The 26,899-nt window shown below is 46.5% G+C and overlaps 1 protein-coding gene across 1 annotated transcript in view; it reads right to left on the bottom strand.

Annotated features, from left to right (window-relative positions):
- Positions 1 to 26,899, bottom strand: part of SCN10A (sodium voltage-gated channel alpha subunit 10) — a 77,666-nt gene that overhangs the window by 31,154 nt on the left and 19,613 nt on the right. Inside the window, exons 4-14 of the mRNA XM_024768938.1 lie at positions 26,275 to 26,403; positions 25,596 to 25,687; positions 23,206 to 23,427; positions 22,741 to 22,804; positions 16,148 to 16,289; positions 15,806 to 16,003; positions 14,936 to 15,106; positions 11,096 to 11,389; positions 8,303 to 8,411; positions 5,949 to 6,187; positions 3,141 to 3,314 (exon numbers count right to left, since the gene is read on the bottom strand). Coding sequence (XP_024624706.1) covers positions 3,141 to 3,314; positions 5,949 to 6,187; positions 8,303 to 8,411; positions 11,096 to 11,389; positions 14,936 to 15,106; positions 15,806 to 16,003; positions 16,148 to 16,289; positions 22,741 to 22,804; positions 23,206 to 23,427; positions 25,596 to 25,687; positions 26,275 to 26,403 — 1,834 coding nt within the window. The remainder of the gene's footprint in view (positions 1 to 3,140; positions 3,315 to 5,948; positions 6,188 to 8,302; positions 8,412 to 11,095; positions 11,390 to 14,935; positions 15,107 to 15,805; positions 16,004 to 16,147; positions 16,290 to 22,740; positions 22,805 to 23,205; positions 23,428 to 25,595; positions 25,688 to 26,274; positions 26,404 to 26,899) is intronic.

Below are 26,899 nucleotides of genomic sequence, written 5' to 3' on the forward strand. Positions count from 1 at the left end.
AAATCATACAGTGTATGTTTTCTGAGTATAATACAATTAAGCTAGAACTCAATGGCATAAAGATAACTAGAAAAACCACATACATTCCAAAATTAAGAACCATGCTTCTAATTAGCCTTTGAGTCAAAGAATAAATCAAATTTGAAATTAGGAAATATTTAGAACCAAACAATAAGGAAAATTCTGGGGCTTCCCTGGTGGCACAGTGGTTAAGAATCCGCCTGCCAATGCAGGGGACACGGGCTCGAGCCCTGGTCCGGGAGGATCCCACATGGCTGTGGAGCAACTAAGTCTGTGCGCTGCAGCTACTAAGCCTGCGCTCTAGAGTCCACGAGCCACAACTACTGAAGCCCGCACGCCTAGAGCCCGTGCTCCACAACAAGAGAAGCCACCACAATAAGAAGCCCGCACACCAACGACGAAGAGTAGCCCCCACTCGCTGCAACTAGAGGAAACCTGCGCATAGCAACAAAGACCCAATTCAGCCAAAAATAAATAAATAAATTTTAAAAATAAATAAATAAAATAAGGAAAAATCTACATATTAAAGCAGTTCTTAGAAGGAAATTGAAGTCTTCAATGAATATATTGGAAAAGGAAATAGGCTGAAAATTCCAACCTAAGAAGTTAGTAAAGAATAAAATATGTGGAATGTAAGCTGCAATTAAGATAAGATGTAGGATTAATTGAAATAGAAAACACCAATGAAGTAGAGAGGGTCGACAAGCTAATAGGTGGTTCTTTGAAAAGACATTAAATTGACGATCTTTGGCGAGGTTAATAAAAATAGATAAAAGAAAGCACAACTGACTATTTTTAAAGAAAGAAAAGGATAACATAAGTACATGTGATATGGAGCATTAAAATGTAACAGCATAGCATATACAACTTAGTGTCAATAAAATTAAAAATTTAGATAAGAAGGAAATTTTTTTAGAAAAATAATAACTTACCAAAACCAATCTGAGAAATTGAAAATCTGAGTAGTTTCACAGCCATTAAGAAAATTAAATCAGTAATGAAAAATCTTGACTTACAGATGGCTTAATTAGTGAATTCTACCAAACTTACAAGAAACAATAATTCCAGTCTTACCCAAAGATTGGGTGTAGAAGAAGAGGAATATTCCTTACTTCTTTTTATGGAGATTAGCATAACCTTGATGCCTAGATACTAAAACCTAGCAAGGACAATGCAAGTAAGGAAAATTACAGGCCAAATATTACTGATCAATATGGAGGCAAAATATTTCTTTAATTATTAGCAAACTGAATCTTCCAATGTATAAAAAGTGTATCACGATCAAGCTGGGTTTATCCCAGGAATGCAAAGTTTATTTAACATTAGAAAATCAATTAGTATAATTCACTGCTTTAACAGATTAGAGAAAATCATGTGATTATCTTAATCATGCAGAACAATTGTGTGATAAAATTAAACATCCATTCATGATTAATATTCTTAACAAAAGAGAACTTCCGGGCTTCCCTGGTGGCACAGTGGTTGAGAGTCCGCCTGCCGATGCAGGGGACGCGGGTTCGTGCCCCGGTCCACGTGCCGCGGATCGGCTGGGCCCGTGAGCCATGGCCGCTGAGCCTGTGCGTCCGGAGCCTGTGCTCCGCAATGGGAGAGGCCACAACAGTGGGAAGCCCGCGTACCGCAAAAAAACAAAAACAAAAGTAAACAAACAAAAAAGAGAACTTCCTAAACTGATAAAGGAGTTTTTTTAAAAAATCTTCTTAAAAAACCTCCCACAAATATCAGACTTGCTAAAATACTGAAAGCATTTTCTCTGAGATCAGGAAAACAGCAAAAATGTGTGCTATTAACACATCTTTTCTACAGTGTACTGGATGTCCTAACCAGCACAGAAATATAATAAAAAGAACCAAATGGTATAAGGATTAGAAAAGAAGAAACAAAACTCATCATTTGCATATGATATGATTCTGTTAACAAATTTAAAAGATTGCATAGATAAGGCATGAGAATTAATAACAGAGCTATCTGGATCCAAAAATATTAAATAGCAAAGTGCTAGCAAAAAACAAAACAAACAAACAAAAAAACAACCCAAACCCCAGAAAAGAACATTTAAAAAGAGGTTTCATTTGAAATAGCGTAATGAACTAGGGAATATCTAGGAATAAATCTAGCAAAAGATATGCAGGAAGTCCCTTATGGAGAAATTATAAAACTATTGAAAGACTGAAATAAATAGATTGTGTGCCATTTTTGTGGATCAGAAGACTACATAACATAAAGGTTATATTTCTTCCCAAACTGATCTATAAATTACTGCAGTCCTAATAGAAAAAAAAACCCCAAACCCAACAATTTTGTGTGTAGGTGGGTATGTAACTTGGCAAATTGATTCTAAAATGAAGTGCAGGGGCCACGATATTCTTGAAGAAATAAAACAAGGTCGGTGACTTGCCTTACAGACACAGACATCAGGGGGACATCTCTTTTGTTAAGAATAAGGTAACGCATCCTGCAGAAGGCGTCCTGGAGCTGAGTTGGGAGAAGAGCCAGGACGGGAGGCAGTTTTTGAGGTGGGTGAGACATTGGGGCTGTGATTCGGGGACCAAGGGAATCAGAGGATCATCAGAGCTGGGACTCTGGAGTCAGGCAGCCTGGCTTTGAAATGCAGGTCTGAGGCTCACTCAGCAGCAGGGAGACTTTGGGCCATCATTTAACCACTCTGTCTCAGTTTCCCTCATCTATCTGTGGTGATAGTAAAAGCAACTCTCTCAGGGTGATGTAAGCATAAAATGAGATGTGTTATGTCAAGGGTTTAGCTCTGTGCTTCATGCATTGTCAGAACTCAAGAAAGAGTAGTTGCTATGATTATCATTTACTGTTATTTGGTAAGAGAACAAGAGGGTGCTAGGAAGTCTCCTCTTAGCGCAGATGAGGGGAGCCAGGCCCAGAGAGGAAAGGGCACACCCCCACTTTGAGTAAGTGCAAAGCACCACGTCTCTGGCTCCCAGGAGCTATGCCCTGCCTCCTCCCACAGGGAACGAAGAGGAAGAGGGAGCTGGCTGGTGGGGTCCCCAAAGGACAGAGTCCGTTTCCAGCGGGGAGCCTCCTTGGATGTCCACGTGGAGGTTCCCCAAGTTGCCAAAAGAGTACATTACCAGGCGGAAGGTCCGCAGCACTGTCAGGCTCCCCTTCCTGACCGCACCCAGCTCTATCAGGCTCACTGTGACGATGATGCAATCAAAGATGTTCCACTTCTTCTGGAAGTAATAGTAGGGATCGAACGCTATGATTTTGAAGACCATTTCAGCAGTAAAAAACACGGTAAAGACCTGCGGACAGAAACAGGGATCCATCTCAGCAGGGTCTGTGGGGTCGGGTGACAATGACAAATAGAGCAGGGGGAAAATGTCGTGTTTATAAAGTGGCAAATCCCTTTACCTCGTTTTTATTCTGTTTCTATATTATCTGCAGGCTCCTGACGGATTGGGGATGGGAACACTCAGTGTGGCAGCAGAGAGAAATCTCTGGATCAGTGCTCAGGGAATACACATTAGTGTTTCCATGCTTCAGTGTTTCCGTTTGAATGGTGTTGGACATGGAGTAAGTGGATAATCATTAGGATAATAATTATTATATAATTATGTAAATGAGAAGTCAATCTGGTTCAGTAGTTTAAAAGCAGGGATCGTGGGGCAACACAGACCCAGAGAAAAATGTCAACTCAGCCATTCCTAGCTTGTATAAGCTTGGACAAGGAGTGCATCCTCTCTACCTCAATTTCCTCATCTGTATAATGGGCTTTAAGTGAGATAATGCATACGCAATTTTAGCAAAGGTCCTGGCAGACAGTACTTCATTAATCAATAATAGCTATTAGTAAGAACAATAATAATACATTGTCTCTAAGATTCTTTCAGCTCTGAGTATCTTTAATGGTCTTAAACAGGATAGAATTCTGACATTGAGAGAGGTCAGGGCCAGGCTTGGGTCACACAACAACCAGCAGGGAAGGGTGACAGGTAAGGAAGAAACCAAAGATCAGAGTCAGGTGTTTTTCTCTCATTTGTTCTCATCAGAGCTTCTCGCTAGCCTGGGAAACAGAGGTAGTTACATCCCTTTTACAGAGAAGGAAGTGGCTGAGTTTAAGGGACTTGACTGATGCCACAAGACGGCAACTGTGAGATGCAAAGAGCATCTACTGAGTGCCCTTTGTAGGCAAGTCAGCGTGGTGTGGGGGTGCAGCGATGAGGTCCTGTGCCCTAGAGAGACCTGGGTCACCTCTGGCTCCACCTTCCCCACCTGTGCTACCTTGGGCAGGATACTGAACCTCTCTGAGTCTTAAGGCTCTCTTTTGTGCTGCGAGGGTGGTGATAACCTCATAGCGCGTTGTGACGCTGAGAAAACACTTATAAAGCACCTGACTCATCATAAGCACCACACAGTGCCTGCCTTTCTTTCTTTTTTAAAAAATGGCACTGGGCTCTGTCACAGTGGTAAAGGCCTTTGGTCTTTCTTGCCTCAACTTCTCCAACTGTAAAACAAGGTGCGGGCTCAGAGGTCTCTTCCATCTGACCCTTTGGGGTCTATGATGACTTCTTGGCAATAAGCTCTCCCTTCTCTTTCCATTTCCCCTTTTCATATCAACTTTACATAGCATGTGTCTTCTTAGCCTAGGTGCTGCTGAAACGTAAGGCATGCTGGCTCCACAGTATCCCAGAACCTACTGGCATCATTTTCACATCCCTGGATTCTGGGAAAGGGGGAGATTTCTGGAGAAGAGCAGTCACATTTCCTCTGGGACCCCTCCTTCTACCTAAGTCTGCAGCCTACAAGGAGTTAGAAGAGCTGTATGGTCCTGGTGGAACTAGTAAGCCACCAGCAGTGGAGTGGACAGTGGTGTGGACATGGAGGCAGGACCCTGACCTTCACAGCTTCTGCTTTTCTTGTGTGCATGTGCACGCGCGCACACACACACACACACACACACACACACTAGCACGTCCTGTGATGGGGTTTAGCACCCAGGAGTTGAGAGGTGTGAGCTTCAGAGCCAGTTGGCCTGGGTTCAAATCTTGATGCTGTCACTTACTCACCTCTAGCACCCTGGGCAAATTAGTTAACCTCCTATGCCTCCGTTTTTCCATCTGTGAAGGGGCATAATAATAGTACCTACCATATTGGGGTTTTGTGACAATAACATGAGATAACCCATGAGAAGCATCTGAGGCCATGTCTGGTCTTGAGTAGGTGATCACATAAAGTTGGCTATCATTACTGTTCCTGTGGGGCACAGGCTGAGGACAGTTCTCCTCTGAGTCTGACACTTTACTCAGCATGTAGGGAAATCCAGTATGGACTTTGTGTTGTTCAAAGAAAATTATACTACAAAGTTATGGAGGAAAATTTAAAGGAAAGTCCTGTCTGAACCAGATTTTTAAAAAAGTTCTGACTCCCTGACACTTTTGTGACAACAGCAAGCATGATCTCAGGTGCCCTCTCTCTCATTACCTTCCCCTCCCTCCCCCACTCTTCTGCACTTAAATGACAGCATTGAAAAACCACAGACACTGTGTTTTGCAGTCACAAAAGCAATAAAATTGGAAGGAAATTTGCAAGTCCATAGGTTGTCTTTAGATGGGAAAGTGGCATTTATCATCATTTCGAGGTAGTGGCAGCTGCAATGCTGAGAATTCAGGTGGCTGTCCTAAGTTCTGCAAAGGGGAGGCTAGCTGCCCCTAGGTCAGGGCTCTCTCTGTCCACTTCCCTGTGCTCGTTCATCCCAAAGCAATTCCCAGCAGCTCAGCCTGGTCCTCCAGACTTGACTTCCTGCACTAAGTGTCCACACATCTCCCACACTGCTCTCAGCCGGCAAGATCAACACTCCAGTGAATGAGGGCATGCTGCTACCCCACCCAGAGCCCCACAGATCTGACAGCACAGGCAGTAGCTGCCAGGGCACTCACAATGTTGCCAATCTGAAGCATGGCTTCGAAAGCGGGACTCATGCCGTAGTGCTCCATGGCCATGAAGATGGTGTTCACCACAATGCACAGGGTGATCGTGAGCTCTGCAAAGGGGTCTGTCACAGTCGCGAAGAGAAGGGTCTTAAGCTTCACCCACGTGGGGCAGCAATCCCAGATCAGATACTTCCGAGCCAAGCTGGTCAAGCAGGGTGGGCACCTCTGTTTAGACTCCTCGAGTTCTGCATCACAGGTGTGGTCAATGACAGCTGTCAGCCGGGCATGGACTCAGACCCCCACCCCATGGCCAGCTTCTAGACCTTGTCATTACTTATAACTCCCATTATAACACCTTATAACACCTCCCATCTCCACTCCAGCACTCACCCTTTTCCTCCTTTTTCAGCCCCTGTAGTCTAGCAAGTGCAACCCAACCTCTGTCCCCATTCAGTCCTCCAAACCATGGACCGTACACTTTTTAACCATCCATCGCATAGGTCATGCATGTCTTTGCTTCTCAACTTACCCAGCTTACATTTCATGTCCACCCCCTTTATACTCCCTTGCAGACACCTCAGTTCCCTTGCCCTCTCCCCCCTCCATTGTACTTGCCTGGCAAAACCCCAACTCTGAATAAACCCAACATGGAGATGACTCTGTACCTGTGCCCACCCAACTGAACCTGGTTGGGAAAAATACACAACCACGCTGACTGGTCCCAGCTTGTCACTGCCCTGTGTTTCTCCATTTCATTCCTTCAATCTTCCAGACCAGCATTTCTCTCTACCTTCCCTCTCCTCCAACCTCTCCCTCCTCCTCCACCTCTCTAATCCTCACTCTCTGCTGATGAGTTATTATTAAATAGTTATCCATGAGCAAAAATAACAACAACACTGTTGTTACTAGCATAGGTACACATTTCTCAAAACACAAACTCAGTTATGCAAGAAATGTAGCTTACGGGGTTTTCTCTCCTGTAACTGAATTCAATTTATACTTCAAGCCTCCAACCAGGGGACTTTGTTTTGGTTAATTCAACGTCTGCTACTACTTCGTTATCTGAAGTTGTGTCTGAGTTCTGGGGAGCTGAAGGTTGGTGGAGGGTTGAGCTGGTCCTAAGTCATTGCCAAGTGTATTTCACTTGAGTCATCAATGTTCCCATTTGGTTGTTGCTGGTGGGAGAGCCATGGAGATGGCTGTTCCCTCTTTGCCTCTCACTCATCTCCTTCTGCAGCCTTCAATGGGAACAAGGTGATCATCCAGATACTCTCCTGTCATGCTGGGGCCACAGGGCACCCTTTGAGTCTGCCTCAGTTCTTCTCTACCCAGGCATGTTACTGGCCCATGCTACCCTACGGTTTCTGTGTCATACTAGGCATGAGGGTCTCTGTCTAAGACTTGCCGCCTCTGGCTTCACCTAGAAAGTAAGGTACAGGTTGGCTCTGTTTTCAAATCACTCAAACATTTTTTTGTTGTTGTTGTCTGTTGTCCACCATGCCCTCCCCTACAGTTAGAATTCAGCCCAGGGCTGGGAGGAGAGTACACAGGGCCCCTTCTCAGGGACACACCAACATCCAAACTCCTTTCTCCATCCTCCAGCTCAGGACATTTTAAATTTGTCCAGAGGAGACAAATAACTAGATATGACTAAGGCCATGTTTCCCATGCCCTGAGGCAAAAGAAAGGCTGGATAAGAAGACAGGTCTTATACTCAGGGTGAGAAGGATATAGCCGTGCTCTTTGGTACTTGAGTGCCAGGCGGCCATTCTCTTCCTCCACCCTGTGGCTTGGTGTAAGCAGTTAGAATTTAGATCCATCCCTGGGGAGGCTGAGTGGATTCCCACCTGATTGATGGAACCCTGAATTGACAAGGATTTAGTTAAACTGAAGGATTAATTTACTTAAACTGCCTTCTAATGTTCAGCACGAGCTTGAGACAGAAATTAAGTTATAACCATAAAAGTCACTGCCATGAAACACATGGGAACAATTTTTCCATGTTTGAAAATTAAAGACTGTTAAATTTCTTGCATACCTGAGTGGTAGCTTGAAATTCTCTGTGCCTGCTGGATCACTTTTTAAAATCCAGTTTTGTGAATACATATGAAGCCGGTGATAATTGGAACAAGAAATGAACTAGAGCATTTCATTCACTGGATTCTATTGTTTTTGAAAATTTATCCACATTTTAAAAACCACACTGGTAAAGGGTAATGGGGACAAGGGCATAAAAATGAGGAGTATCTCAGGACACAGAGATGGGTGCTCTTCGACACAGGTTTGGGGCATCCCATCTTCTGCTCATATGGGGACTCCTCATGGCACAGTGAGTGGAAGTTCCAATGAGCAATACTTACCCTCGAGGACAGAGGTCATGATACTGACAACACTCATTGCCCTTTGGGTTCGGAGAGGTTCATTCAAGTATTCTGCTGTCAAGTAAGTCTTCTGTCCTGCATCAGATACCTGCTGGGACACAAACAGAGTCAAGACATTCCCCTAAAGTCTTCAGTGGCAAAAACAGATCACTCAGCCTCTTATTGGCCTCTCTTGGGTGGTTGTGAGCTGCCCAGTGAAGCTACAGTCCTCTGCAGTCATGCTTGGAGTAAAGGGGCTACTCCATGAACTTGGGGTAAGAGCTCAGATGTGAGGAACAGCGTGACACAGAGCTGGGGTGCAACCAGAGCCTGAGTTCGTAGCTAACAGATGACCTGGCCTCACCTGAGGCTTTGCAGAGTCCTTCCCTAAGACAGGTTCCTGGGCACCATGATGGGGAGGGGGCTGCCTCAAGGGTCTCTGAGGTTTCTACCAAAGGGTAGTGGGAGTTGCAGGTGCATCAGGCCAGGCAGTCATTATTGGACTTCTGCCGGGCTGCGCATATGACATTTACAGAGAATTCCTACTCCATGATAGGCTTCCTTGACCTCCCTCCTAAGAGGCCCATTTCTCTTCCCAACATATGACCCAGTTCCTATTCCACATGGTCTCTCTCTTTCTGAGGGAATATTTGTTGTGTCTTGATTGTTCAATTCTTAGTTTCTGACACAATCCTTTTGACTCTTCTCTCTCTGGGCCTTTATTGGAAGTTCTGTCTGGATTCTGTGCCAGGGCCCTAACTCTAGTCACACACTTACCCTGGATGTGAGGAGTCCCAGGCCCATTGTAGCTGACTCAGCACTGCACTAACCATTCAGAATCCAAATTCAACAAGCATCTATTGAGCATCTGCTGTAGGTGAAGCTCATAGGTATATAGTACATATAAAGAAAGTTTAGAAATTTCTCAACCATGAGGACTCAACAAAAGGTTCTAGCATCTACTGCTGTTATTGGTCAGATGTGTATATAAATGAAGGCACTTTGTGGTTCCATTTAACCCTTCAGCCATTTAGAAACCTTTTTATAAGGTCTTTATAAGGGGAGACATGGAGGCTTGAAGAATTTAAGGGACTTGCTAAAGGTGACTCACTTGGTAAATGGCACAGCTGTGACTGATGTTCAGGTCCATGTGACATGGAAGGGATTAAAGAGTTAATCTTGCACTAGCCAGATAATTTCACTAAAATGAATCAAGGCTGGAATATCCAGGAAAGTGGTAATCCACAGAGTAATAACACGGTTTCCTGAATGAGGCATTTTCTAGAGAGTTAAAGTACCTCCAAGAGGACCCTGAAGCCTGGCTTTGACTTGAGGACTTTGGGTTGGTGATTCTCTTGGTAGGTCTTGGAGACCTACTCTCTACCATCTCTGCCCTGCTCTGTACCCACGGAGGGTGACCTGAGCAAACTGCATCACCCTCACCCTCTGGTTCTGGTCAGGTTTGGCCAGTGAGAGGCACAGACAGGAGATCCGAGGCTGGGAGGAGAGAGGAGCTGGCTATCTGCCAGCTGGCTTCTTCCCTGCTGGGCTGTGGCTGGGCCACCTTCCATCAGGCTGCCTCTCACATAAAGGGGCAGGTCTTGCTGGGCTCTGGTCCTTCTCCTCACCCCTTCAGCCTAGGCTTATTACAGCTTCCCACTGTGGCTAGTTCCTCGGCGCCTCACTGCCCCTTCTTAGTTCCTGAGCCCAGCGCACATCTCTGTAAATACTTCCATAAACTCTCTCCACTTGCCCACTGTAGTGGTTCAGCTGTTTCTTGCTGGGACCCTGAATCCCATGCATCCAGTCAAAGATGGAGCTAAGGTAACACTGTAAGACTTATCCAAGTCACTAGAGCCATATAATGGTCAGCTCACAAGTCGGTTTGTAAACCACTGTGTGTCCTGGGCTGGCCAGAGGGCGAAAAACAACAACAACAAAAAACCAAAATGGGGCTTCCCTGGTGGCGCAGTGGTTGAGAGTCCGCCTGCCGATGCAGGGGACACAGGTTCGTGCCCCGGTCCGGGAAGATCCCACATGCCACGGAGCAGCTGGGCCCGTGAGCCATGGCCGCTGAGCCTGCGCGTCTGGAGCCTGTGCTCCGCAACGGGAGAGGCCACAACAGTGAGAGGCCCGCCTACTGAAAAAAAGAAAAAACACTAGAAGCGTCATTACTGAAGATGGAGGGAGAGCTTAAATTAAATCACAGCTCCAATCCAATGAGGAGTCCCTGATTTGCCATTACACTCTGTGATTATTCTATTAAGAGTGCTGGCCAGTTAGTCACTGTTGCCTAATTTGTGCATTTTGGCAAGTTATTGCTTCTCCAACTAAAGTCAGGGATACTTTGCTTCTGCTAAGATCTGGCCGGGGCCCCTCCCAGGATTTCTCTGAGTCTTAATTGTCAAGCCCAAGGTAGTTTTCACAGAGTCACAGGCAAGAAGAGAAGAACCTTTCATTTTTTTTCACACTCGTCCAGGAAGCAAACAGGCCTATTTCTAAAGCAATGATAGTGAGTAGGGACAGGGAGACTCTGGGGGAAAAAATGATGTCAGTTGGAAAATAGTCTGTATCACCGTCCTGCAGAGTAAACCAGAAAACCTGTTTGATCTCAGTTAAACCCAATCTCTCCCTCTGGGTCTCACCTGCCTTGTCTGTAAAATGGGGGTAGATGGGAGGTGCTGGCAGAGTGATGTCTAAAGGATCCTTCCACGGGTGACACTCAGGGCTTCTTGGCCTGAGGCCTCTAGCCGGAGAGCAGCCCCAAAGAGTCTGGAGCGTTCACAAACTCACCGAGACTTCGATGGCTCCAGGGGCAAGCTCACCAGTGGGCAATGTTGGGGGTCCATCTTCTCCATGCCCTAAGCCAGGGCTGGGAGTTTGAGGCAGTGGACTGCTAGGGAGGGGGCCTTGCTGGCTTGCATCCCTACCCAGCAGCAGAGAGCCCCGATGGCTTTGATAGTCTCCAGGAAAGACTCCATCATCTGTGACCCCATCAGGGAATGAGATGTCTCGGCCAGGGGCCTGGAAATGGAACACACTTCCATGGCTAGCCTGGTGTCTCCCCGAGGTGAGGCCTAGGAAAGACTGGGCATTGCCCCAAAAGAGCAAGAAAGAAGGCAGGCTGGAAGAGCATCCTGCAGGCAAATCTGGAACCCAACACTTCCCCCCCACCCCCACTCCCACCTCCCTGCCCTCAGCCTCGTGACCTTCCCATAGAAAATTAAAGACACGGACCTATGGGGTATTCTAGGTATACATGGGGAGAAAAGAGAGGAAAAGAATATTCTTGACACAGCCTGGGAAAGGGCCAAGATCAAAAAGAGATTGCAAGGTGTTCAAGATCAGCAAATAGGTCATCATGGCCAAGGATGTGTCAGAGGACAACCTTGTCACCCAGATGGGTCAGTTGTTTGCCAGCCTTTGGCCATGGTGCTGGACAAAGGTATCTTAAGTTCCCTGCTTCAATGCAGAGTTGTGACTTCAGTAGACAGTTATGTACACCAGTACAGGAACAAGCTTAGTAAAGGGTTGTTGAACAAATGAGTGCTCTTATTTTCTGAAAATTAGGCTCGACAATTCATTAGATCCAGCCTATATGGGTGTGAGAGTTTGTTTTGCAAAGGAGGAGATAAGAGCTTTGTAATATAATGAGCTTCTAGGATCCCTCGAGGCAGACGTTGAACAGTCAACAACGGGGAGATTGAAGGGAGAGTTGCAGCCTAATTTCCTGGAAGAATAGTGCCATTCCTCCAAATCAATAAACATTTCCCATCAAAATCTTCCTCCGAGGGAACTGTGTGGCGTACAGTTGCCAGAGGAAAGGAGCTAATTCAGAGGCCCAGAGCCCCTGGAGAGTTAGTGTGCTGGGTTGGCTAGTTCCCATGACCACGATCTTGACCAGACAAGTTATCAATTCTGTCCTCAGCTCATAGAAAGTGCTTCTAAAATCTAAATACTGACTTCCTATCAAACTCTGATCATAATGCTGAATTTTCCCCCTTCCTTAATTCCTTTTATTTACTAAACTACTAAAGTTGGGACACTTTGTCAGTTAAAGCTCTCCTGACCTATCCCCATCTCCCACAGAAGTGAAATTTGCTTTCTTGATCATTTGGAGCCCAGTCCTGTTCAACAACCATCACTGTAATTCAGTATTAAAGTCCCCCACAGCACTAGGGACTTCCCTGGTGGCACAGTGGTTAAGAATCCACCTGCCAATGCAGGGGACACGGGTTCCATCCCTGGGCCAGGAAGATCCCAGATGCCACGGGACAGCTAAGCCCGTGCGCCACAACTACTGAAGCCCGCGCGCCTAGAGCCCGTGCTCCGCAACAAGAGAAGTCCACACACCGCAACGAAGAGTAGCCCCCACTTACCACAACTAGAGAAAGCCCATGCGCAGCAACGAAGACCCAACACAGCCAAAAATTAATTAATTAATTAAAAAAACAAAAAACACAGCGCTTTTTGCCTAGAATATATGTCCAAGGACATTGAACTCATAAAAATCCACGAATCCTTCCTAGTTTTGAAGCAAAGGAACAGAATTGGCATATCCTTATTAAAAATGGGACAACTGAGTTATATGCACTTGGGCACTAAGCAAACCAAGAAACTAAGAAGAAAATTTTGGTCCCGTATTTGACAAGCAGTGCCTCCTTGGCCACCAACTAATATTTCACAATTAACCTATTTGACAAACGGTGGACAATGAACTCTGAATCTAAGTATCAGACGTGCCTTTAAAATGCATCCTCCAAGCAAACCAACTGGTTTCCTGTGCGTTCCCTGAAACCCCTGCTGTGTCTCTCTGCTAAGTGCTACCCCCAACCTCTCTCTCATTACTTCTGGTCAGAAAATGGCTTTTTATTAAAACTTCCTATGGTCTATTTACTACAATAACACACCTGAGAAAGAAGGAAGGGGATGCCTTATTGAATGGACTCCAGTTAATCAGTTAGTATAAAGGAAGTACCCAAACAATGCCTCCCTGTCTTTGCATAAACTTGACCTCCTTTCTGCCTGGAAAATATTCCTCCCCAAACCCTCCCAGTCCTCAATTACTAGAGGACACCCCTACTCACTATTTACTATTCACTTAAATTATCCCCTCCTCCATGAAGCCTTTCCTGATACACCCTCGCCCTCATAAGAGTAGATGTTTCCTCTTCTATTCCCCAAACACCATCTATGTGTCCCTAATAAAGCACTCAACACACAGCTATTTTTATATCTTCCTCCTCCACCCAAATGGAAGTCCTTGGGAAATGGACTGTGTTTTAGTCAACTCTTTATAACAAGCACCTAGTGTTGTTGAATTAACAAAACATGGTTCCTCTTTTTCCTTTTGAAGGTAAACCTAGCTGGAGACACAAGCACACAGACACACACCAGACAGCTATTGGACATCCAAGTGCTAATCTGTGCGAGGCTGACTGAATAGGAGAAATTAAAGCCCAATTCAGAGTGTCACTGACATGTCCACAGAAGCTGTGATTCATCCTGTTCCATGGTTGTCAGAGCCCTAGTCAAATCCCCTTTGAAACAGCTTCTGAACTGTGCCCTGTCCATATCAGGTGCTGCTCAAAAGAGGCAGAGCAAGGAAGGGAAGGGCACAGACTCTGATAAATGCTGAAGTGTCCATGTCACCGAGGTCAGTGTGCATGGGAGTGTGCCTGTGTATGTCCATGCACACGGAAGTCTGGGGGTTGTAGAGATCCTCTTCCAAAAAGTAGAACATCCTTCAGAGGAGCACAAGGAAAAGAGATCGGGAGGGACGTGAGCGTCAGCAGCCTTGAAAAATAGCCATCTTGCTCCCCTTTCCCATACTGTTATTGTGGGATCTACTCTACCACAAAGGGGTTATTATCTCTTAGGCCTATGGAAAGGGTATATTTGGGGTACATAGGACTTTCAAGGGAGAAGGAGCTGGTGGGAGGAAACTTGGTGAGTACAGGGAATCTTGGAGCAGGAGGTAGCGGGTCATGATGGTGGGGAGAATTGCTACAGGGTCTGAAGTGAGGTACTGAAGTTATTCCCAGGCTGGATTGTTATCACAGAGACAGGTGCTGGGATCTCCTGTGCCAACAGTAGGGGAGAATTTGAGCTGCAGGGGCTGAGGCATGAGGTCGGAAAGAAGCTTGTAAATGATTTCAGCACCACGAACAAGGACCCCACTCCTGCTCCAGAACGGCAGATCAGAGTGTCAGAAGGAAGCCGACCCTTGATGCCCACAGGTCCACAGACACCTCAAGGTCAGCATGTTCAAGGTCACAAACAGTTCAGGGTTCTTCTCCAGTGCTACTGCCTTAGAATCACCACCTACCTAACTGCCCAATCTGGAAACCTGGGAGGCATTTTGGACTTCTCCCTTCTTTTCCAACATTCCACAGTCCCAATTTTGTTTATTCCCTCGAGTCCCCATAAAAGTCTTTATAATCCACCCTTTTCCCCATCCATAATGCCCCTGTCCTAGTTTAGGCTACCATTGGTTGGGGGCCGTGGCAGGCAGGGTCCTAGTCTCTGTGCCTCCAGATATCTCTCTGCTACAAACCTCTTCCCACTTCAGCATATTGTCCATGACAGCTGGAAAGGTGGGTCACCTTTAAGGCACAAACCTGAGCCCCTTACCATTCTGTGCTCGTTGTAAGACTCAGTCTGGGGTGACTTGTTATCATCTGTGGAGCCCTCTGACACCCTTGGCTTCATTCTGTGCCTTCTCACACTGGCGTTTTTGGAGGCCAAAGGGGATCCATTGTGGGAGTGGAGAGAGGCTGTGTCAACCCCCAGGGCTGCCAGCACCTGAAAGGAGAGAACAGCAGTATCTGGATGAGCTTAGCATAAATGTGTGTCCCCCAGACACGGAGTGTCACAGAGGTGATGGCATCTAAACCAGAGGAGATCAGGATTAGGACCTGGGTGGTGGTTGGATTAAGACATGGCAGGAAGAGTCACCTCTGGATCACCTCCCTCATTCACACCCTGTAGTAAACTCTGTTGATGCCCTGTCCAGATCTCTTTTACCAGGTCAGTACCCTCATCTCAAGCTGCTTGAATGTTAGTTACTAATGGGTTACAGCTGCAGGATTTGCAGAACACTTTCTTTGACTATACATTTGGCTGGAGCAAGTCTGGAGGTACAAAGGGCCAGCGTTCTTGCCTCCAGGTAGGGGTAACCCTGTGGAACAAGTCATGCCCTGGAGTTCCCCATGGGATCAGGCCAAAGGTAGTATCTAGCTGAGGTCACTTCCTTGTTTAATTCTTCCCCTGTCCCATCCTGTTTCCTTCAGTCTCCTCCTAAGAGCACCCCTCAGTGAATCAGTTGCACAGGCTCTTCATTCATTTTTTATGAGAAAATCTAACCTAAGATGGTCCCTGAGATAAGATGAATCTTCCTATGGTTCCCTAAAATGACAGTCTTACTCTAAGAGGCTAGTCCAGATATCTGCCCAACAATGTACAACCTGCAACAGATTTCACAAAAATCCACCCCTCACTGACCTCCTGCTCCGTCCAGAGCATCTGAAGGGCCTCCTGGAACTTCTTCTCCTTGGCTTCAATTTCATCAGTGGTTGCCTGGTTCTGCTCCTCATATGCCATGGTGACCACAGCCAAAATCAAATTGACCAGGTAGAAAGACCCCAGGAAGATAACAAGCACGAAAAAAAACATATAGATTTTCCCAGAAGCCCTCAGGGTCTGCAGATTCAAAAGAAAGAAGAGAGACTTGTACCTAGAGAACTTGGGCCCCTGACATGGTCAGGGTCCTCCAGGAAGAATGTAGCCATGCAGCCAATGCCCCAGCCTCCAACCGAGTCTGTATGGGGACATGCAGATCAATACCTGCTGGTAGAGGCGTTCCCAGGAATCCTGTGTCATGAGGCGGAACAGTGAGAGGAAAGCCCAAGCAAAGGAGTCAAAGCTGGTATAGTTAAAATCTGGGTTGTCAGATGTTTTAAGGCAGAAATAACCTTCAGGGCAGTGGCTGCAGCAAGAACAGAGAAGGTTGTCAATTGCACAGCCTCCCACTTAGTGGGGGCAAGACAGTCCAGAGTTGTGGGAAGACCTGAGGGTTTGAAGTCAAAGATTGGAGTTCAAGGCCTAGCCTATCTCTTATTAGCTGAGTGACCTTGGACATTCAGTCTCTTTAGGTCTCAGTTTCTCTTGCCCATTAAATGGGGACGATAATGTTAGGGAATTACTGACTGAAACCACCCGTCCTGGCCAGGTTAGAACCGCTTACGTGAGTTGTCTCACAACAAGAGGTCTCAATAAGGAACATGGAACCAACAAGCTGCCACCAAAACCAACCAGAAGAATTTGGGAGGGGAAAAAAGGACGGAGGAGGCGCCAACCCATAATAGTCCTGCAAACCTCCCAGACACCCTCGTGATAGAAACTGTCTTGACTGAGAGATGTGTGTGCAGCCAGGAAGGGCCCTGAGTCAGACCAAATATGGGGACAAGCAAAATGACTGGCCAGAGACAACCCAGAAAGTTAACCCAACCTCCATAAATCCTGAGACCGCAAGCCATGAGGCAGAGCAGTTCTCCTAGGTTCCCTACCCTGCTGCTGTCTGCTCAAACACTCATTTACAAAAAAGTGTTTTATTTTGTCAATATGCACGTTTCCTCAGACGATTCTTTTTTTTCTTTTTTGGCTGCGTTGGGTCTTTGTCGCTGCACACGGACTTTTCTCTAGTGGCGACAGGGGCTACTCTTCGTTGAGGTGCGCAGGCTTCTCATTGCGGTGGTTTCTCTTGTTGTGGAGCATGGGCTCTAGGCGTGCGGGCTTCAGTAGTTGTGGTACGTGGGCTCAGCAGTTGTGGCTCGCGGGCTCTAGAGCGCAGGCTCAGTAGTTGTGGCACACGGGATTAGTTGCCCTGTAGCATCTGGGATCTTCCCAGACCAGGGGTCGAACTCGTGTCCCCTGCATTGGCAGGTGTATTCTTAACCACTGTGCCACCAGGGAAGTCCCTATGATTCATTTCTGAGTGTTAGACAAGATCTCATCTCGGGCCCTAGAAGAGGTACCCCCCCTCCCCGCCCCACCCCACCCTGGCAACATAATACCTTCACGTCAGAGTTTCATGCAAAGGGAAATGGCCTGGAGAAGGCTAGCTGGCTGCCCAGACATGACCCCATAAGATGGTGAGCTCTTTGCAAATTGACACCAGGGGAAGCAGAGTCAGTAAAACCTGAGCCAGTTGGCATCACCTGCAGAGTTGTCTTTCAAAGGAGGACTCACAGTTAGCCAAGTTCACTGACCAATTACATGCAACAATCAAAACACCACTTTCCGGGCTTCCCTGGTGGCGCAGTGGTTGAGTCCGCTTGCTGATGCAGGGGACGCGGGTTCGTGCCCCGGTCCGGGAAGGTCCCATGTGCCCTGGAGCGGCTGGGCCCGTGAGCCATGGCCAATGAGCCTGCACATCTGGAGCCTGTGCTCCGCAACGGGAGAGGCCACAACAGTGAGAGACCCGCATACCGCAAACAAAACAAAACAAACAAACAAACAAACAAAAAAAACCACCACTGTCCAATAACTGAGCACGTACTGTGTGCCTCTCTCACTCCTAAGTGCTTTACAAATGTTATAATTTAATTATCTCAATAATCCTTTTTTTAAAAACAGATGTGTGGTACTGGCACAAAAACAGAAATATAGATCAATGGAGCAGGATAGAAAGCCCAGAGATAAACCCACGCACATATGTCACCTTATCTTTGATAAAGGAGGCAGGAATGTACAGTGGAGAAAGGACAGCCTCTTCAATAAGTGGTGCTGGGAAAACTGGACAGGTACATGTAAAAGTATGAGATTAGAACACTCCCTAACACCATACACAAAAATAAGCTCAAAATGGATTAAAGACCTAAACGTAAGGCCAGAAACTATCAAACTCTTAGAGGAAAACATAGGCAGAACACTCTATGACATCAATCACTACAAGATCCTTTCTGACCCACCTCCCAGAGAAATGGAAATAAAAACAAAAATAAACAAATGGGACCTAATGAAACTTCAAAGCTTTTGCACAGCAAAGGAAACCATAAACAAGACCAAAAGACAATCCTCAGAATGGGAGAACATATTTGCAAATGAAGCAACTGACAAAGGATTCATCTCCAAAATTTATAAGCAGCTCATGCAGCTCAATAACAAAAAAACAAACAACCCAATCCAAAAATGGGCAGAAGACCTAAATAGACATTTCTCCAAAGAAGATATACAGACTGCCAACAAACACATGAAAGAATGCTCAACATCATTAATCATTAGAGAAATGCAAATCAAAACTACAATGAGATATCATCTCACACCAGTCAGAATGGCCATCATCAAAAAATCTAGAAACAATAAATGCTGGAGAGGGTGTGGAGAAAAGGGAACCCTCTTGCACTGTTGGTGGGAATGTAAATTGATACAGCCACTGTGGAGAACAGTATGGAGGTTCCTTAAAAACCTACAAATAGAACTACCATATGAGCCAGCAATCCCACTACTGGGCATATACCCTGAGAAAACTATAATTCAAAAAGAGTCATGTACCAAAATGTTCATTGCAGCTCTACTTACAATAGCCAGGACATGGAAGCAACCTAAGTGTCCATCATCGGATGAATGGATAAAGATGTGGCACATATATACAATGGAATATTACTCAGCCATAAAAAGAAATGAAATTGAGTTATTTGTAATGAGGTGGATAGACCTAGAGTCTGTCATACAGAGTGAAGTAAGTCAGAAAGAGAAAGACAAATACCGTATGCTAACACATATATATGGAATCTAAGGGGAAAAAAATGTCATGAAGAACCTAGGGGTAAGATGGGAATAAAGACACAGACCTACTAGAGAATGGACTTGAGGATATGGGGAGGGGGAAGGGTAAGCTGGGACAAAGTGAGAGAGTGGCATGGACATATATACACTACCAAACGTAAAATAGATAGCTAGTGGGAAGCAGCCGCATAGCACAGGGAGATCAGCTCGGTGCTTTGTGACCACCTAGAGGGGTGGAATAGGGAGGGTGGGAGGGAGGGAGTTGCAAGAGGGAAGAGATACGGGAACATATGTATATGTATAAGTGTTTCACTTTGTTATAAAGCAGAAACTAACACACCATTGTAAAGCAATTATACTCCAATAAAGATGTAAAAAAAAAAAACAGATGTGGAAGCTGGGGTTCAGAGAGAAGAAGTCAGCTGTCTAAAAGGACACAGATGCCAATGGATTTATTTAAAAGGAGAAATATAACTGTCAAGTAGTTTATGAAGACTGACCTATGAAGGAAGGCCAAATTGAAGATGACTGCCTGGTGAGCACTGGGATGGCGAGGGCTGCACTGCCCTCTCTCTCACAGTAAGAGGGTGAGTTGGTATCACGAAGCATCTCTAAGCATGAGGCATGTGAGTGCTACCCTGCACCCCAGTGAGATGGCCTGGGTGAGGAGACAGTAGTGCCTTTTTTGTAGTTCTGGATTCTACTTCAGGATTCCTCCACCAGCACCAACCCTGGGGGGTCTTCTTATTCCAGACATCCATACAAACACACATCCAGGAACCCACACAATTGATTAGGGCCTGACAACTTGATTATAACTAAATCCCAATTCTGTCTCCAACCTTGGTTGAAGATTTGCAAGTTTCCAGACTCTGTAGACCCACATATAAAGACAGTCTCTTGGTTCTGCTCTCCCAAGGAGCTAGTTAACCCATTACCTGTAGGTTTGCTAGTTAACACTAAGGGCAGCCTATTTCTATGTCTGCCGTAGAACACCTCTATAGCTGCTACACATCAACAGCTAACTGCTCAGAGAATTAAATGAGACCACGGTGTAAAGGCTCTTGCAAGATGCCTTCAGCATAGCAAATATTGTATGTCAAATGCAGAAATAAATTTCTTGGTATTTTTAATCTGAAGCTACCAAAAAGATGGAGTAGAATAATGTATGTGAAAGAATGCTGCAAATCATCAAGTATTTCCTGGTACTTGTTCTCCACTTTGAGACCCTGGACTTTCTCCCTGCAGGGTCACTGGTCAGTGTGGGCTTTTGCTCAGGGCTCTGGCTTCTCTGCAGCTCAGCACAGAACCCAGGTTCGGTGTTCACAGCATGCCTGTCAGGGCTCACTCTGCCCATCATCTAAGCTGGCCTCTACTTAACATCCCAGCCCTATCCACTTCTTCCCCACCTGGCCAGGACCTATGCAGCAGGATAGCTGGTCTCTCTCAGAGTTGGAGAGGGGCCCCATGGATGCACCCCACAGCTTTACCACAGTCAGTGCGTGGGCTACTGTGGAACCATCCTCATGAGAGATGCCATAATCCAGACAGGAGGAAGACACTGACGGGTCCTCGGTTTCAATTTAAGTCAAATGCAAATAAAAACTGACATCAGAACAACCCTCTTCCTGAACTCAAGAACCAAATGCCAAGTGCATTTGTGAAGAAAGAGGCCAAGGGGCCTGTGTTGCTCAAATTCTCCTGTTAGTCCCACCCCTCAGCTCTAGCTGAGATTGTTTTCCTGGGGAGCTGATGAAGGCAGAACTCCATAAAGTTCCCACCCACCTCCACTTGTGCAATATAGGGCTGTTAGCCACTCAGGGAGGGGGTTGTGTGGGCTCGGGGTTCCAGACCCCCTCGCCATGGAGATGGGAGGGATGAGTCTTTCTGATCTGTTGCCTGATCTCTTTCTGCTCACACCTGTTCCGGTGGTCAAAGCAGCAGGCAGACATGAGGGGCCCTCTACCCCTTTGCTTTGTCTCACATTCTGTTCTGCTATCTAAAGGCTCCATCCAGGCTTCCCTGGTGGCACAGTGGTTAAGAATCTGCCTGCCAATGCAGGGGACACGGGTTTGAGCCCTGGTCTGGGAAGATCTCACATGCCGTGGAGCAACTAAGCCCGTGAGCCACAATTACTGAGCCTGCGCGTCTAGAGCCTGTGCTCCATAACAAGAGAAGCCACGACAATGAGAAGCCCGCGCACCACGATGAAGAGTAGCCCCCGCTCGCCGCAGCTAGAGAAAGCCTGCACACAGAAACGAAGACCCAACACAGCCAAAAATAAATAAATTAATTAAAAAAAATTAAAAAAGTAAAGGCTCCATCCAAACCATCTCTTGTCCATCAAGCCTGGAGACATCCTGTTTACCCTTCAATCTCACCTCAGTCACCACCTCTAGGAAACCTTCCCTGACATCCTCCCTGCCTCACACCATCACCTCGCTGTGTTTCCCCAGCCCAGGGAGCCTCTAGGACAGCACTTGTACTTCACAGCATAGCATCTTTATGTATATGCATCAGAGCTCACAAACTGGCAGATTGCTAGCTGAATTTGCATTGCTAAAATATTTTGTTTGGCCCACAATATGTAGACATTTTCTGAAATTGGTAGCCAATGTTTATAGTTAAGAGAGTTTACATAAAAATTGAAATTTCCTGTCTCTCTTTTAAAAACTTGGACGTTCTGGAAACAGTGGACCCACATTTCCACATGACAACCAAAAGCTGAACTGAGAAGTGGCTACCCCTTTAGATGGAGCATGAACTCTCATGATCATGGTTCCCACCCAGCCTACTCCTCACATTTGTTGTTATGTGTCTGGTCTCTGCAAGAATTTGAAACTGCAAAGTCTGATGCATGTGTTTCTTCCTCTGCTATGTGAGGATAATGAAACCCATGTGATAGAGTCGTAATTAAATGTAGAGCATTTGACATAAAACATATTTAGTAAATATTTGTTCCTTCCTGGGGCAGATTGTTTGTAAAAATGACCACAATTATTCCCATCCCTGTCTCCACACCCCTTTTAATATGATGTTGCAGGTTCTCCCAGCAACAGGTGGAGTCTATTCCCCCATTCCTTGGATTTGGACTGGCCTGTGCCTTGCTTTAGTCAATAGGATGCAATAGAAGTGACATTATGCCAGTTTAAGCCTAGGCCTCAAGAGACCTGGAACACTTCCACTCTTTCTCTTGGAATCCTGCCTCCACCAGAAGAATAAGCCTGGGCTAGTCTGATGGGGTGGGGGGGTGAGAGACCACATGGAGCAGAGACAAAACACCCCAGCTGAGGCCATCCTAGATCAGCCAGACCCCTGCTAATCCATCTACTGTCTGCAGATGCATGAATGAGCCCAGTCAATATCAGAAGTACAGTAGACTGATCTCAGCTCAATGTGCAGATCTGCAGAATCCTGAGCTAAGTAAATGGCTGGTGTTTTAGGCCACAAAATCTTGGGGTTGTTTGTTACACAGCAAGAGCTAACTCATACACTCCCTCCTCATGAGCCTGGGATGGCAGAGGCCATGACTTATTAATTTCTACATCTTCCTCAGGACTTGCAACCCAGGCTTCACCCAGAAAAAGCTGATGACAAGAAGGAGAAAGGGCTGCTGGGCATTGGTGCTATGTCATGGCTTGGGTACTCACCCTGAATCAGATCCATTGCCACACAGTAAGGGATCAGAAGTGCCTGGTTTGTTGGTGTAGAAATCTGCAAAATAAAGCAAGAATTGAAAGCCTCACATGGTTCTCAACCCTCAACTCAAGCCTTGAGTGGTGAAATCAACACCTGCTGAGTCCTCTGCCAGAGTGAGGAGAGAGCCCTTGGCCATGTGCCCTCACTGGATATGCTGGGATGCCTGGAAGGGGAAATGTCTCATCTGGGAAGATAAAAGCTGAGCAGTGGCTTCAGCTTTGAGCTTCCTTCAGCAGAGGCAGAATGACCTGCCTCTGGATTTATAGCTCATTTCCTTGTAAAAGGAAATTTGGCAACAGAGAATGGGGGGCCCCAAAGTAAAACACAACTCATGAGAAGAATTTCAGCAGAAAAGAGGAATCAAAATATATGTCTATACAGGTATGCAGGGGCTTCACACCCCCTGCCAACCAGACCTGGGTCCCTATGACAGAAATTCCACTCCCGTTTTTCATGAGAAGAGTAATTGGCCGTCTCATTGACAACTGTGCAATTCTTGACACATTTGTTCTTGAGGTTGCCCTTGAAGAGCTGCAGGCCCACCAGGGCAAAGACACTCAGGCAGAAGATGGTGAGGATGGTCACGTCAGCCAGCTTCCTCACCGAGTGGATCAGGGCTCCCACGATGACCTTCAGCCCTGTGGGAAGATGACACTGATACTCTCACGTGGATGAGGTGCCACACGCAGAACACACATGTGTGCCTGGCACACTTGCATCTTAGCCATCCTACCCTCTCACTACACACAGGTGTGAGGTATTTTACAAACTCTAGGGCAGTTCCAACCCTAGTTTCTCATCTGAACCTTGCAATAAGCCTGAGAGGCAGACAGAGATTATTGTCCCATTGTAAAGATGAAGCAACTTATATCCAGGCAATGCATTTCATTTTAAAGCTAATAAACTCTGGAGAGTAGCAATTCAATTTAAAAAGTAATTGATGAGTACCTGCTATGTTCCAGGCACTACACTAGGCGTGAGGCTACTAACTTCATTCCAGTCATTTGGTATCTGTTTTTCTGTCCTTATCTCAGTCCTGGGAGGCAGCTCAAGGCTGGGGACACACGTACCTCAGTGTGTGTGAGTGTGTGTGTGTGAGTGAGTGAAAGAGAAAGAGAAAGGGAGGAGGAGGAAGAGGAAGAAAGGAGGGAGAGAGGGGGAGAGAGAGACATGCAAGGGAGATAGAATGAGACAGAGATGCAAAGACACAGATGTACATAACAGTGTCAAGCCATGAGGGACACTGAGACTCACTGAGGAAGAAACAGAGAATCTGAGAAGTAGCACAGCTGGCAGCAAAGATGGGGCCCCTGCTTGTTTAAGGAAAGATGATTTGTTGCTCTGGCAAAGGAAAACACCTTCTTCGGGAAAGCAGCTTCCCAGGTAGCAGAAAGAGCTCTAACCAGGGAAGCAGACTGTGATCTAGCCTTGCATTCTCATTTTGGTCAACAAATAACCCATTGAGCACACCCCCTGCCCCATGTGGTCCCCTCTGGGAGCCGAGCAATGGTTAATGGCCTGTGGTGGGGCTGTCTGATGAGTGAGGGGAAACTCCATAGCATTATTGAGCAGGTGGGCACACAGGAACAGCCCCTCACAGAAGCCTGGGAGTCGGGGTAAAATGGGGTGGAGGGTGGGGAAGATGGGAAGGACCAGGGAGTCTCCTTGAGGAGGTCAGAGCGTGGCAGAGCCCTGAGGATGCATATGAGTTGAGTGAAGAGAGGAGGAGGGATTTCCCGACAGAGGAGCAGCATGGCCCAGGGCTGGGCAATGAGCAAAAGCTTTGAGTGTCTGTGGAACCACAGGCAGATTCTGGAATGTGGTGTGAGATGGGTACAGGAAAGAGATGAGGCAGGGAGAGGAGGAGGGTCAGGATAGGCCAGGTCTTGTAGACAAGACTCAGGGTCTTCCTGGCTGGGAGTAGGTGAGAGAGGTACCAAGCAGCAGAACTGACTACTTATTGCTCTGATTTTCTTCATGAAGAAGCTTGTCCAGTGGAAGTTGGCAAAGACTTTTCAGTCGTTCCCTGTAGAACCAGTCACAGAACCGTGGAAAGGGACTTCTACTCTGGCGTGAGTATTTCTATTTCCCAGATGAGGGCATGGGTTCTCAGGGGTGAGGGAGGGGAGATAACCCATCAGGCCACAAGGGAGAAGCATTGAGTCCCATCTCAGGGCTGTTACCTGTTCTCTGGCCTCACTATCCCTTCCATCAACCCAGTGGAAGATGAGGAGTATCACTGGGCTACTTATTGGAGGCCTGGTAAGATAAGCCCTGGTACACTATTTTTGTTTCTGAATTGCCTGTAATCAAGAATTGTCTAATTATTTTCTCTTCTGTGGGTCCAAAGACAGGGCTGAGGCCCAAATTTTCAGATCCATGGAAATGGGGAAGATACTCACCAGAGCCTAGGACTGCGTTTTTCCTTCTTCACTGTTTCCAAGTTTACATTTTGGTTTAAAGTATAAATGAGAATCTGACTGGAGGCTTGCCTGAACCCCACAACGAGAACATAAGACGAAGACTTGACCTTCTTGTTCTTTACGGACACCATGGGGTACTGTGGACAGAGTGCTGTCTGAGAATCAGGACATGAGGTTTCCAGGTCACAAATGGTCACAAATAGTGATGAGGATTTGGGATTGTGTTTTCTACTCCCTGGGCCTCAGTTTCTTTGTCTCTTAAATGGGGACAGTAGTCCATGTCCCAGAAATTTATAGGGCTCTTGTGAAAATCAAAGTGGGACATTAGGCTGTGGAAACCAACATAAGCTCTATGAGTAAATGTACTGGTTAAAGCGGCTCACCTGGGATCACAGACACTGTTTTTAAAGCTCTAAGGACTCTGAACGTCCGCAGGCCTGATATCCCTCGGAGATCTATGGCTTCACCAACATACCTGTAGGACCAGAAGTCAGTCAGCATCTCTGCAAGAAGAGGTACTTGGGAATTCAGGCAGCATAAATAAGGACAATTTTGGGTAACACCAGCCTAGGAAGGACCCAGAACAGACACTGAGAACCTACTAGCACTTCCACTTATAGACTGACATGAACACTGATTTAATTACGGCAATATTTTCCAGAATGGCCCCTTTGAGAAGATGTATTGTGATCTAGAAGGCTCCGTGTGCTACGTGTGGATGGATATTCAAGCATGTGGGTGTGGCCAACCCATCTTCTCAGGCACTGGTTCTCAGGTAAAGACCTTCATATCTGGTAGGTACAAGGCTGAGCCTTGTCTGATCCACTTTGACAGGCCAGTTATCAGCTCAGATCTGAGTTCTCCAACTTCTCCCTGAGTGTATGGGACTAACCCTAAAAAATGACTCCCAAAGCAACAGTCTTTGGCAAAGAAACCCTAGGCCACACAGTCCCGCAAGAGGAAGCTGGACAGAGATAAGGAAACATCCCCAGAGTGGCAGCCTGGACACACCTACAAGCCCTACACAGATGCACATACAAGTCAGTGTGGAGAAATACTCACGCCAGGGTGATGACACTAAAATCCAGCCAGTTCCAAGGATCTCGCAGGTAAGTGAACTCATTTAGACAAAATCCTCTTGCCAGTATCTTTATCAAGGCTTCAAAGGTATAAATGACAGTGAAGACATACCTGGGAGGGAAGGTGGAAAGGGAGTATTAACTGTGCCTTGGAGAGAGCTCAGAGGGACAGCGGCTGTGATTGTTCCAAAGGAGAATGTGCAAAGATCATCACCAAGGTGGGGAAGGGGAAGAAGGGAAGGTAGGGAGATGAGACGCAGACGGAGGAACTCAGAGGAGTCACACATACAGGTGGGGTGGGATGATCGGCAGCCTCTGCTGCTCTGAAGGTAGGCAGAGGGCGATGGCAGCTGAGAACCTCTGGCACCATGAGGTTCAGAACAAAGTTCCTCCTGTTCCATGAGGCTCCCCGAGGATTTCTGCCCTGAGGGAAGCTGGCAACTCCTCTCTCAACTTGTTGATGGCTGAAAATATGGAAGAGGGAGGAGGCCCAACTACATCCCTCCTCTCCAAACTTCTCTACTTCTGACTCTTTTCTTCTCATACCATGCCTGGTCTGCCAGCATTTCTGGCCTCAGGGATCCCAGTCTGTTTACTGTCTAAGGCAG

Source organism: Neophocaena asiaeorientalis, unplaced genomic scaffold (genome assembly GCF_003031525.2).
Source record: "Neophocaena asiaeorientalis asiaeorientalis breed wild unplaced genomic scaffold, Neophocaena_asiaeorientalis_V1.1 scaffold1058, whole genome shotgun sequence".
Taxonomy (NCBI): domain Eukaryota; kingdom Metazoa; phylum Chordata; class Mammalia; order Artiodactyla; family Phocoenidae; genus Neophocaena; species Neophocaena asiaeorientalis.